The sequence below is a fragment of the Martes martes genome (assembly GCF_963455335.1).
Source record: "Martes martes genome assembly, chromosome: X".
Classification (NCBI taxonomy): domain Eukaryota; kingdom Metazoa; phylum Chordata; class Mammalia; order Carnivora; family Mustelidae; genus Martes; species Martes martes.
In genome coordinates, this window is record NC_137897.1 from 39,623,070 (window position 1) to 39,636,184 (window position 13,115).

At 56.6% G+C, this 13,115-nt stretch overlaps 1 protein-coding gene across 12 annotated transcripts in view; it reads left to right on the forward strand.

Annotated features, from left to right (window-relative positions):
* The window catches only part of RBM10 (RNA binding motif protein 10), a gene marked incomplete at its 5' end in the record, with an annotated part of 28,906 nt that extends 19,334 nt beyond the window's left edge, over positions 1-9,572 (forward strand). For 4 of the 12 annotated variants that reach the window (XM_080795202.1, XM_080795198.1, XM_080795197.1 and 1 more), the window contains 19 exons: positions 203-276; positions 1,658-1,744; positions 3,842-3,902; positions 4,021-4,197; positions 4,576-4,733; positions 4,916-5,013; positions 5,099-5,186; positions 5,815-6,001; positions 6,115-6,257; positions 6,353-6,470; positions 6,577-6,668; positions 6,756-6,920; positions 7,822-7,971; positions 8,080-8,145; positions 8,237-8,425; positions 8,526-8,600; positions 8,828-8,934; positions 9,011-9,140; positions 9,235-9,572. In XM_080795202.1, coding sequence (XP_080651328.1) covers positions 203-276; positions 1,658-1,744; positions 3,842-3,902; positions 4,021-4,197; positions 4,576-4,733; positions 4,916-5,013; positions 5,099-5,186; positions 5,815-6,001; positions 6,115-6,257; positions 6,353-6,470; positions 6,577-6,668; positions 6,756-6,920; positions 7,822-7,971; positions 8,080-8,145; positions 8,237-8,425; positions 8,526-8,600; positions 8,828-8,934; positions 9,011-9,140; positions 9,235-9,360 — 2,291 coding nt within the window. In that variant the 3' untranslated portion in view covers positions 9,361-9,572. Of the gene's footprint in view, positions 1-202; positions 277-1,657; positions 1,745-3,841; positions 3,903-4,020; positions 4,198-4,575; positions 4,737-4,915; positions 5,014-5,098; positions 5,187-5,814; positions 6,002-6,114; positions 6,258-6,352; positions 6,471-6,576; positions 6,669-6,755; positions 6,921-7,821; positions 7,972-8,079; positions 8,146-8,236; positions 8,426-8,525; positions 8,601-8,827; positions 8,935-9,010; positions 9,141-9,234 lie in introns of all 12 variants that reach the window. The other 8 variants (XM_080795208.1, XM_080795201.1, XM_080795205.1 and 5 more) reach the window with 3 other exon arrangements.
* Positions 9,573-13,115: the final 3,543 nt, after the last annotated feature.

Below are 13,115 nucleotides of genomic sequence, written 5' to 3' on the forward strand. Positions count from 1 at the left end.
CCCCTCCCCACCATCTGCCTTGCCCCCCACCCCCTGGTCTTTATCTCTCTGATTACTTCTCTCTCTCCCTTTCTTCTTTTCTCCTCTCCCCCCTTCCCTCTCTGCCCCCTGGTCCTCTCCCCTCGGGTCCCACCCCCGGGAACGCCGTGTGTCCAAAGCTGTTGACTAACCCACTGCGTCTGTATCTGAATGCTGTCTCCAGGTCAGAGCCGGGGCTTCGCCTTCGTCGAGTTTAGTCACTTGCAGGACGCTACACGATGGATGGAAGCCAATCAGGTTGCTTTGCCGCACTTGAACCCCCCCCCAAACAAATACTACTTTGTAATCGAGCGCTCCCCATCGCCTGATTCTTATGGACACAGTTCCCTGCCCTGTGGCCCTGTGTCCTATCCCCCCCACCCCCCTCTCTCTCCCCCTTCCTGACCCTCACTATCTCCTCTTCCCATCTCTTGCTACCCACTGGGCTTCCCATCAAGAACCCACACTCACCACCGGCCCCTTCCCACCACCAGGCACTAGCTCTGCCCTCCCACCTCCCAGCTGAGCTTTTGGAGAAAGGGCTGCCGGGGGGAGGTTTTCTTCCATGGAGGCTCCCACTCCTCAGGGACTGCCCTGCTCCAGGGTCAGGCAGAGCCGGGCTTTCGTTCCACGCTCAGGCATCACTGGAAGTCTAGCCACTGGGGAGCTTAGCTGTTGGCACACTAACTAGCCAGTCCCGTTTGGCCAGCTCTCTCCCTGCATGGGAGTTTGGCCTTTTGATTTCCATGGAAGAGGCCGGCACCGCTCTGTTGATCTCAAGTACCAGTCAGATGCACTAGAACTCACTTCAGATGCCCCAGCCCTCCGCCTGCACCTACCCCCCACAGGAGTGTCTGCGTGCCCACTCCACTGGGGCAGGCCTGCCTTCTCAGCAAGGAGTCATGCTATAAGGAAGGGAAGGGAGCCAGCTCCCCCACCTCCCATGGTCCCCACCCAGCAGCTTTGGGACCTCTAGAGACCCAAGGACCTGCTCTGCTCTCCTGCCCAGAGCCTGGCTCACTGGTGTGGGGCATGGGAGGAAAGCCTCAGGGAAGGAAGGGTCAGATGTGGTGGAAGCGGGGCTCAGCGGGGCGGCCCTGGGGCTATCTCTGCCCTAATGCTGTGGGCCCAGGACCCAGCCAGCCCCGGGAAGACAGCCTCACAGCAGGAACTGCCATCTTTTAAATCTGGCTCTTTCTTTTTCCCCTTCTCCAGCACTAGCGCGCGTGCGCTCTCTCTCTCTTTCTTTTCCCTCCTCTCCCTCCCCTCCCTGTCCCCCTCCTCCCAAGTGTAGCCTGTGTAGTGCTGGCCCTGGATGTGGCCTGGCAGTGTCAGGGCCTAGTGGGGGGTTCACCCCACTGTCCGGCAGGTGTCGGTCAGCCGAGCACTGTGTGCCTGGTGGCGTGTGTTCACGTGTGCGTGCGCGGGCCCGGAAAGGCAGCAAACAGCTGCGCCCAAGGGCTCTGGCGCTTTCCCTCCCTCCTTCCCTTCCTTCTTCCCTCGTCCGTTCTCCGACCTCCCTCCGTTCCCTGTCCCTCATCCATCCAGCTGAAGGGCTCGCTCACTCTCTTCTCCTGTGCTGAAACGGTGCGTGGGGCACTGCTGCCTGGGCCTCACTGCGCTCTGCTTTTTCCCGCAGCACTCCCTCAACATCCTGGGCCAGAAGGTGTCCATGCACTACAGCGACCCCAAGCCCAAGATCAATGAGGACTGGCTGTGTAATAAGGTACAGGGGCGGTGGGCAGCGGTAGCCATGGATAGAGACGGCGGCGGCGTCTGTCCCCCTGGGGCCTCTGAGGTGGCATAGGTGTTGAGGACCGGCTCAGCTCAAATAGCCACCGTCCCTGGCCGCCTGCCCACCTGCCCACGTGCACTGGGCTTTCACTCGGCGCCAGGCTCTGCCCTCAGGAGGTGCAGTCCTGCCTGAAGTCCCAGTAGGCTTTTCACAAGTACTTACGTAAGCGACTGGCTAGTGACGGTGGAGGCGTGCCGTGCTGTGGACTTCTGAGCCGGGCTGGCTGGAGTTAGAGCCTCCCACATCCTCCCTGGTCTCCGCCTCACTTTCCTCAGTTCCACAGCACGAATAGCAATGACCCCTCCCTCCAAGGTGGTTGGGAGGATTCCGGTGTGGCACTGAGAGGGTAACTGTTGGAACAACATCTGACCCACGGTTAGCTCCCTTTAATGTCCACCTCTCCCCCCAGCAGAAAGCACTGGCTGCTCTGGGGACCTGTGTCAGGTGGCCCCACTTGAGGCTGAGGCCGCAAGCTATAGGGTCTTGTAGTCGTATTCCCTATGAGGAAGCCGGGGTCAGCCTTGAGCCGTGACTTGCTCCCGATCACAGGGGCCATGGCTGGTACCCAGGGTTCAGGTCTCCCCTGGGGCTATGCTCCCCAGCAGCCTGGAGGCAGCCTTGCAACGCCACAGCCGTGCCTCCCGCAGCCAGCTGGCGGGCCTGAAACCTAAGGGGAGGACTGAGGGCAGGCCAAGCCCCCAACCCTCCCCCCAGGAACAGTTGTGCCTACTAAGGGGAGTGGCATCTGTTTGTTTTAAAAGAGAAAGTGTTCTCAGAAGGCGGGTGTCCAGTGTCTCTGCAGGGGCAGGGACGAAGTGACAGTGGCTCTCTGTCCCTCCTGTGTTTTTGGATACTCCTCAAAACCAGGGAATTCTCTCTTTTCTCCTCCTTTAATTCCCCCGTATCCTGTTGGTCACCAGGTCCTGTTGCTTCCATCACAAAAACGCTCTCCCTTGCAATTCCCACTGCCCAGACAGCCATCCCCCTCTCCCTTAGTCGCCATGGATCTCTCTTCTGCTGTGCTGGCCCCTTGCCTCTTTCTCTCGCCCTCTCACCTGTAACATTCCTTGAAACCATCTCTAACCACATCCCGCCTTCTCTGCTTAGAACCCACCCCTGCAGCGCTGAGCTTGAGCGTGACTACCCTCCATAATCTAGTGTCACCTGCCCTCTCCAGCTTCCACTTTGCCTCTTTCCTCACCCTCCTACACCAGCTGCAGAAAATCTCTTGTTCCCTTTGCTAGTAGTAGCTTCCCAGCAAAACCAAAGCAAACTTCTGGGCCTCCCAGATCAAATATCCCACCAACCGTCCTGAGCTGAGTGAGCCATGCCCCTCTTGGACCATCCCCCTCCCCGAGTCCCCACAGACAAGCCTGCCCCTCCCCGTGCTACATCCGTTCCCTGCTGTTAGGCTGTGAGGGTGGCCAAGGCCACATCCGGGGATGCGGGGCAGAGCCTGGCCCAGGAGCAGTGTGCGGTGCCTGACCGTGGAACAGAGATAGAAATGTAGAACCTCCAGAGATAGAAATGCTGGGGGTTCCTGGAGGCTTCCGTAGCCAAGGCTGGTTCTCAAGAGCACCAACCCAGTCCTCAAGACGAAGGAGGGGTGGGAGTCTGGCCAGAGAGGGGCTACCGGCTTTTAGAGGTGAAAACATTGAAGGTTCCTTAAGAGGGAAGCAAGTTTTAGGAAGAGGACAGGGAAGAGGACTTGTCCTGCTAAAGGGACAAGAAGGGGGCCAGTCCTGGCAGTTGGTACCTCAGAGGAGGTGGCTTTTGTAGCAAGGGTGGGGTAGGGGTTGTTGATTCCTGAGTTGAGGAGGAGGCACTAAGGACAAACTTAAGACCATGTGAAGGGAAGAGTCACAGACTGGGAATGACAGCCAGAGCCCCCTGCCACCCCTGACCCTGGGACCTTCCTTCCTGGGGCATGGCAGGGTTCCCTGGGTAGGGGGCGCGTCTCGGGATCCAGGTTTGGAGGGCGCAGTGGAAAGCCCCACCCCCTCTGACAGCCTGGCCTATGCCTCGCAGTGTGGTGTCCAGAACTTCAAACGCCGTGAGAAGTGCTTCAAATGTGGTGTGCCTAAGTCAGGTGAGGCCCTCCTACCTCCCCACCTCCCTGGGACATTGGTGGAAGGGGGGAGGAGGGTGACCAGCCGGGGAGCCGCCTCCCCCTTTGTCACTGGCCTGTCGTCTGCTGCCCCTGACAGAGGCAGAGCAGAAGCTGCCCCTGGGCGCAAGGCTGGATCAGCAGACGCTGCCACTGGGTGGACGGGAGCTAAGCCAGGGCCTGCTCCCCCTGCCACAGCCCTACCAAGCCCAGGGAGTGCTGGCCTCCCAAGCCTTGGCACAGGGCTCGGAGCCAAGCTCGGAGAACGCCAATGACAGTGAGTCAGTTGTTCCTTCCTTTCTCCCTGGCCTAGGGTGTCTGGGCTGGGCTCTCCTGAGGCCAGAGAGCTGGCAGTGACTAGGACTTAGTCCTCCCAGGGTCTCTGCCTAGTGGGGGGACAGACATGATGTAGGGATAGCAGGGGAGGAGCATTGCCCAACTCGACTTTGGGGGTGTGTTGGGAAGGTTCTCAGCAGGTGAACAACTGAGCTGGGACTTGGACTGACAAGCAGAGTTTATCCAGGAGGAACAGGTGAGAGGAAGCAGCAGGTGCAAAAGACACGGAGGCCAGAGGAGAGGGGTAGTAGAGAGCCACCAGAGGGTAGGGTTGGAGAAGAGCGTTGGGTGCCCCCTAACACTGGGCCCCTTCCCGCAGCCATCATTTTGCGCAACCTGAACCCACATAGCACCATGGACTCCATCCTGGGGGCCCTGGCACCCTACGCGGTGCTCTCCTCCTCCAATGTTCGTGTCATCAAGGACAAGCAGACCCAACTGAACCGTGGCTTCGCCTTCATCCAGCTCTCCACCATCGTGGTGAGGGCGGCACAGGGGGGGGCCGGGCAGCCAGGGTCCCGGCCCCCGGGGCGGGGAGGAGGGTCCCTGAGCCCAGCGCCCCCACCGCGGCTCCAAGCCTGGCAACGGGGCAATGGAGCCGGGGGCCTCCCCGGGCCTGACCCTTCTGCCCCCACCTCCCCTCCTCCCCCATCCCATAGGAGGCAGCCCAGCTGCTGCAGATCCTCCAGGCCCTGCACCCGCCACTCACCATCGACGGCAAGACCATCAACGTTGAGTTTGCCAAGGGTTCTAAGAGGTCAGGACCCCGCCTGTGTCCCTTCCCAGCTGGCCCCCCAGCCTGGGGCTTCCATCTGACTCCTAGTCTCTGACATCCTCCCCAGGGACATGGCCTCCAACGAAGGCAGTCGCATCAATGCTGCCTCTGTGGCCAGCACTGCTATTGCTGCGGCCCAGTGGGCCATCTCACAGGTACTCAAAGACTCCCCTCTGCCCCAGCATCCCCACACTGGGGCCGCAGTCTCAACCCTCCTGCGCCCTCTCTGCAATCAGGAGGGCTGGCTTGCTGTCTGGCTTTCTGTGGACCCCAAACCCTCACAGTGGCTGCCGTGGGCTTTGGGGGCCTCGCCGCAGCTCTCTTCCCAGTCACCTCCTCCCAGGCTTTCAACTTCAACACCATCGTGGCTGCTTTTCGCTTCTATTTGGTGGTTATTTTATCGTCCTGAATTGTCACAACTTCTTTAATAAAACGGAATTTATAAGTGGCTGAAAGAAAATTGGGAGATGAAAATAAAGAAGGGGAGGACGGTGTCTTCCTTGACCTGACACCCAGCGCTTGAACTACGCCACACACGTACCAGTGTCAGCCCTGGGAGCATTTGGGCGCAACTCTTCTTCAGCCGATTCTTGTTTTTGCCGCTGCCCTGCCCTGCCCTGCCCTGCCGCGGCTGGGCGGCCCTCACACTTCACTTGTCTGAGGCCTGCATGCTTTCTGTCAGCAGACAGACACTAGCCTCATCTGTGGGCAGATGCTTCTTAGCAGGTTCCCCTCCCCCTGCGCCCCTTCCTCTGCTAATAAGCCCCTCCCACTGCCCCTCAGGCCTCCCAGGGTGGGGAGGGTGCCTGGGCCACCCCCGAGGAGCCAGCGGTCGACTACAGCTACTACCAACAGGATGAGGGCTATGGCGGCAGCCAGGGCACAGAGTCTTCCCTCTATGCCCATGGCTACCTCAAGGGCACCAAGGGCCCCAGCATCACTGGAACCAAGGGGGACCCATCTGGAGCAGGTGAGCCCCAGCACCTCTCCCTGAGTCCATGGCGGTGGGGGGGGCAGCAGGCATGGGGTCCTGGGCCCCATCATTCACAGGCCTTCTCCTTCCCTCCCTGTCCCTCATTACAGGTGCAGAGGCCTCTCTGGATCCCGGGGCCGACCCTGTGTCACTGCAGGCTTTCTCCCGCGCCCAGCCTGGTGCCGCCCCTGGCATCTACCAGCAGTCAGCAGCCGAAGCTAGCGGCAGCCAAGGCGCCGCTGCCAACAGCCAGGTGAGGGAGCTCTGGGGCGTCCTGGGGGCGGGGCGTGCGGGGGGCGGGCATCGGCAGACACTGAGCCCTGTTCCCCCGTCCGGCCCTACGACCAGCCATACACCATCATGTCACCCGCTGTGCTCAAATCCGAGCTCCAGAGCCCCACCCACCCCAGCTCTGCCCTGCCACCGGCCACCAGCCCCACTGCCCAGGAGCCCTACAGCCAGTACCGTGAGTAGCCATGGCCTGCGGTGGGTGAGGGAGGAGAGGGAGGCAGGACAGGGGAGTTCTTTAACAAAGCACAGAGGAAGAGTGTGACCTCCCTCACCCCTCACAGCTGTTCCTGACGTCTCCACCTACCAGTACGATGAGACATCTGGCTACTACTATGACCCCCAGACTGGCCTCTACTATGACCCCAACTCCCAGGTGATGGGGGGCCCAGGGAACGGGTGGGGCCTGCAGTTCCCTTTCTGGAGGTCTCCCCTCACGCCCCCCTCCTTGGCCCCCTCCCAGTATTACTACAACGCTCAGAGCCAGCAGTACCTGTACTGGGACGGGGAAAGGCGGACCTACGTCCCTGCCCTGGAACAGTCGGCCGACGGGCATAAGGAGACCGGGGCCCCCTCGAAGGAGGGTAAAGAGAAGAAGGAGAAGCACAAGACCAAGACAGCCCAACAGGTGAGCAGTGGGGCTCACTGGCTGGCTCTTTGGCGTCTTCTAATGAGTGCATTTCTCTCTTCTTGAAGCCTCTGCTGTGGGGGTTGGGTGGGGGGAGGCAGATGTGTGCATGGCAGTGACTGTGCTCAGGAGACCAGGTTCCCAGCCCAGCTCCACTCTTTGATGCATGACGTTGAGCCGGGGCAATCTCCTCAGTACGTGGTCGGGCAGCCTACCTCCCTGAGTGGCCAGTGCCATCTGTCCCAAGTGAGCCCGGTCAGCTTTCCTGTACCCCAGTGGGAATCCTCCCATTGTTTGAGTGCCTGAAGCTGGACCAGCCCTGCCTGTGGAAACGAATGGGCGCGCAGAGCTCCTGTGGGCCAACCCCGCTCATGGGGATGTATCCAGGTCTATCTACCCCAGAGAACTTCGTATGGGCCCATCAGGGTATGGAAAATGGCCCTTGCAGTGTCTGGTGGGTGCGGGCAGTTGGCACTTCGGTTTCTCTCTGCGGAGGAAGAGTGTCACAGTCTGGGTGCAGCACTTGGAAGCAAGAACTAAGTGTTTCCTTGACAACCTGGTGAATTCTAAAAGTGGTGGTGTGCCTGGGAGGGTGGACAGAATATGGAATGTGGCATAGTATTGCGTGTAGAAGTTAGACAAAGCCACTGTCTGCACCATAAAATGGTAAGACGAAAGCATACAGAGAGCAGAGTCCCGTGGGTACCTGTGAGGAGGACAAGCACAGCCCAAGAGGGCTTGGCGAGGGGCACTGACGGCAGAATGACAAGAAATGGGGACTTTCATCGCCACATCTTTACCCGCTGCTTGAGGCTGTAGGGCAGGAAGGGGCAGTGGATGGAGTTGGCAGTCCCAGCCACTGGAGGGTCCCTGAGAGCCTCACCCACACCCTTACCCCTAGATTGCCAAGGACATGGAACGCTGGGCCCGCAGCCTCAACAAGCAAAAAGAAAACTTCAAAAACAGCTTCCAGCCCATCAGCTCCCTGCGAGACGACGAGAGGCGGGAGTCAGCCACCGCAGATGCCGGCTACGCCATCCTTGAGAAGAAGGTGTGTTGGGCCACCTCTCCATTACCCACTCCCTCATCTTGTCATCTCAGCATCCCCTCTGTGGAGTCCCTGAATTTGTGTGTCCATCCCCCCCCCGCCTGCCCCCAGGGAGCACTAGCCGAGAGACAACACACCAGCATGGACCTCCCGAAACTGGCCAGCGATGACCGCCCAGTGAGTGACCGGCGCAGGAGGAGCAGCGGAGGGGTGGGGGGCTCCAATCTAGCCAGGCCTGACCTCGCTTCCCCACCCTCACATTCTCTAGAGCCCACCTCGGGGCCTGGTGGCAGCCTACAGCGGAGAGAGCGACAGTGAGGAGGAGCAGGAGCGAGGGGGTCCCGAACGGGAAGAGAAGCTCACTGACTGGCAGAAGCTGGCCTGTCTGCTCTGCCGGCGCCAGTTCCCCAGCAAGGAGGCGCTCATCCGCCACCAGCAGCTCTCTGGGCTCCACAAGGTGACTCCGAGGGAGGACTGGTGGGGACCCTTGGCTCGGCCCGGCCCAGCCTGGTCCGGCCCAGCCGCTTCACCCCTCATCTTGTCTGTCCCCCTTGTAGCAAAACCTTGAGATTCACCGGCGAGCCCACCTGTCAGAAAACGAGCTCGAAGCACTGGAGAAGAACGACATGGAGGTGAGGTGTGACCCATTCCTGGACTCCATCCCCTCTGTCCCCGGCCCAGTGCCTGTCCCCTCAGGCAGCCAGTGCTCAAGTCCCTCGGCTGGGTGTAGCTTGGCTGCTTGCACCCACAGTATCCGGCCCACAGGACCTCACACCTGTTAGCCAGATCTAGCTCCCCCAGTGCGCCACACACACACACACACACACACACACACACACACACACACACGTGTTTTCAGCAAATGAAGTACCGGGACCGTGCGGCTGAACGCAGAGAGAAGTACGGCATCCCTGAGCCCCCAGAGCCCAAGAGGAGGAAGTACGGCGGCATGTCCGCAGCTTCTGTGTAAGTGCGTGGGGCCAAGGGGAGGGGCCCGCGGCCAGCCGGCTGGTCACTCACCCCACCCCACCGGCCCCTGCAGGGACTTCGAGCAGCCCACGCGGGATGGGCTGGGCAGTGACAACATTGGCAGCCGCATGCTCCAGGCCATGGGCTGGAAAGAGGGTAGTGGCCTGGGCCGCAAGAAGCAGGGCATTGTGACGCCCATAGAGGTGAGTCTCCTGCAGTTCCATCCCCGGCCTCCAGCATTCTGTCTGCCGTACCCCAGTCCCGCAGCTGACCTGATGACCTGCCTCTCTCACGCAGGCCCAGACACGGGTGCGGGGTTCCGGCTTGGGTGCCCGAGGCAGCTCCTATGGGGTCACTTCAACCGAGTCCTACAAGGAGACACTGCACAAGACAATGGTGACCCGCTTCAACGAGGCCCAGTGAGCAGCTGCAAGAGCTGCTTCTACATATGTCGGGTCCAGCCCGGGGACAGGGAGGGTGAAGTGGTGGGTGGTCTGAGTGGGGCCCTGCACCTGTCTACCAGCCCACTCCCCAACCAGAGAGGCCCTGACCAAGTCAGACTTTGAGTTGGTGACTTTTGTTGGAAAACTGGGCTGGGATCATGCTCTTCTTTTTGTAATAAAAGCCGAAAAGTCCATACCTTGCATGTCTCTTTCTCACACACCAGCACGATCTGTGCCCACACGCAGGGACATAAACACAGGTGGACAAGGGGCCTCATCAGGCCAAGGAGGGTGGCAGTGCTAGCATTCACGGCATCTGGTGCATGGGAGCTCCCAGCTTGGGATGAAGGTGGGGGGTACAACAGGAAGTTCTGGCCTGTGCCCCAACCCACAAGATCCGGGTCATAGCCCCCTCACCGTTGTCAAGTCCAGCAGGTCTCCATACACCAGGAAATCCCACATCAGCAGGGCACCATCGGGCTTGGAGTCCCCCCTTGGGTGAGAGCCAGCACTGGGAACCTCCCACCCCCTGGCCTTGGCACCAAGCAGCTGCAACAGCTGTCCAATCGCAGGGCTAAACCTAAACCACACTTGGCCCTCCCTGGGGCTGGGGACTGCCCAAGGGCATCTCCAGGTGGACAACAGTGGGCACTCTGGCACCAGTCACCCCTGTGCCCTCAATGGGCAGATGACCCCAGAGGGATGGAGCTAGAGAAGCTCAGCCTGCCAGCCCCAGGTTGGAGATGCCTCATCAGGACCGGTTGGGCACACACTTACTCCCGTCCTCTCTGTGACTGCTAGCACAGGACCCACCCCTCTGGTCGCTTGCGGACCAGTCTGCACCCTGTGAGTCCCAAGTATGTGTGTGCTCTCAGCATAGGTCTGGGTGCAGTGGAACATGAAGCTGAGGCTGCCCTCTCCCGGCCTGGCCTTGAAGGGCTGGGCGGGAAATGGGGCCAAGAACCACCCCGCCCCCAAACAGATGCTTGTGAGGTGAGAAGGGGAAAGGGGAGGTGCTAAGGGAAAAGCCATCGGTGCAGAGCCCCTCCCCCACTAACTGGCCCGCTTTGTGACATCTCCCTGCACCAGCTAGAGGAGGCAAGTTAGAAAGAAGGGGCCCCCTAGAGGTGATACGGTGGTGACTTGGGGTGGGGGTGTTGCCCAGGGACAGAGGAAGGGGGCTGTAGGAGAGGGGAGAGGGACAGGAAACAGGAATAGAACAACGTGAATGAATATCACAAACATGAGTGAAAAAAGACACAGAAGAGCACACACTATATAATTCTGTTTATGTAAAGTTCTTAATCAAAACATGCTGGTGGGGCACCTGGCTGGCTCAGTCAGTAGAGCATCTGACTCTTGATCTCAAAGTTGTATATACGAGTTTGGGCCCCGAGTTGGCTGTAGAGATTACTTAAAGTCTTAAAAAAAAAATTGGTGAGGGGGCACCTGGGTGGCTCAGTGGGTTAAAGCCTCTGTCTTCGGCTCAGGTCATGATCTCAGGGTCCTGGGATCGAGCCCTGCATCTGGGTCTCTGCTCAGCGGGGAGCCTGCTTCCCTTCCTCTCTCTCTGCCTGTCTCTCTGCCTCCTTGTGATCTTTGTATGAAATAAATAAATAAAATCTTTAAAAAAATGGTGATAGAGCAGAGTGGAGGTGGGGAGGGTGTCTTTCAGTAGAGGGGGTTGCAAGGTAGCATTTTGGGATAATGAAAAGATTCTAGATCTTGACTGGGGTACTGGCTACATGGGTGTATAGTAGGTAAAAATTCAAGCTGTACAATTAAAATCTGAGCATTTCATCGTATGTAAGTTATACACAACGTTGGAAAAAGACCACCAGAGCAAACCTCAGTAAGAAGCAAGGAAGTAAGACAAAACAGAAATAGATGAAATAGGGGAAACAAACAACAGATTGGTAAAATCAAAGGCAGAATCTTTAAAACAAAAATTAAGAGCAAAGATAGACCTGGCAGGATGCCTGGGTGGCTCAGTTGGTTAAGCCGCTGCCTTCGGCTCGGGTCGCGATCCTGGGGTCCTGGGATCAAGTCCTGCATCGGGCTCCTTGCTTGGCGGGGAGCCTGCTTCCTCCTCTCTCTCTGCCTGCCTCTCTGCCTGCTTGTGTGTACTCTCTCTCTCTGACAAATAAAATAAAATCTTTAAAAAAAAAAAAGATAAACCTGGCAAGGCTGATCAATTAAAGAAACTCGAAAATGCAAACACCCCAAATACAAAATTAAAAAGGGGAACTTACTACAGATGTAACAGAACTTTTAAAAATAACGAACATATGTCTGAAAATCTAGCTGAAATGAATACATTCCTAGAATAATATAAAATGCCAAAACCATGCCATGAAGAAACAGATGAGTCGAATAGAGCAAAAAGTAATAAATTGAAACAGTAGTCAAAAGCTTTCCTCTCCCCACCAAGAAAAGGGCGGGGCCTAAATGGTTTTTGTTAAGTGTGGTTTACCCAACTCCCAAGGAGTAGTTAATTGCTATCTTATAGAAGTTGTTCCAGGTACTGGAAAAAGAGTAAAATAGGTCTGTTTTATGAAGCTAGTGTAATCTCTATCCCTGAAGCAGGTGAGATAATACAAGAAAATTTCAAACCCATTTCACTTATATCTGTAGTTGTAAAAATCCTTAACAAAATCTTAGCTAAATGAATCCAGTAATATATTTAACAAACATGTTTGAATCAAACAGGGTTTATCCCAAGAACGTAAATTTGGGTCAACATCAGAAAAGGCTGTAAATGTTAGTTCACTACCTTAATAGACCCAAAGTAAGCAAAACATAATCTGAAACACAGAAAAAGCAGTTGATAAGCTCTAGACACCATGAATCCATACCTATAAATAAATGGGTGAAAGAGTAAATAATTGGAGAAGAAGGGAAATATTTTCTTTACAGTAGAATGTTAACGAACTAACAATGGTCAACAGTGATGGAGTTAGAAAATTTATGAATGCTAAAACTAGTTGTTAAACTAGCAGTCAGTCACACTTTGGTGAGGAACAGGATATTCACATAGATTCAAAGTATCTCCCTATGAAATACATGTTAGTTAATTCCAAAGGGAGGGAAAGTATCTTTACAGTAGATAAACCTGGCAGATATCCGCTTAATGATGGGAACACATCGAACATTATCAATATTAAAATCATGAGCCATCTGATAGAATGAAATGAGGAGTCAGCGACACTTCTGTGATAGTCCCATCCCAAATGCAGAACCTGAATCTAACCACAAGGAAACATCAGACAGGACCAAACCGAGGGACATGCTACAAAATTCCTGGCTTCTCATCTTCAAAAGCGCCAAGGTCATGAAGGTCAAGGGAAGACTGAAGAACTGTTCCAGACTGAAGGAGACAGGCCATTTGAAAGTTCAAATGTCACCTCCTTAATGAGGCCTGCCCTGTCTACCCTACTTAAAATTCCAAACCCTCCCCCACCATACTCCCTATGCCCCACTCCTTGCATTACTTTTCTCCATAACACTTCACAGATTCTAACATCCTCTCTCTCTATTTTTCCCTTTTCTGTATTGTCTCCTTCACCAGAACCAAAGCTCCATGAGGGAAGAGACTTTTGTCTTGCCTTGCTCACCACTGTGTCCCTAAATGCCTAAAACAGGGCTTGGCATATACCAGTTCTTGGAAGTATAAATAAAAACACATTCCACAACTGTTCGAATCACTGTCACTTCAAAAAAAAAAAAAGGCTAGAA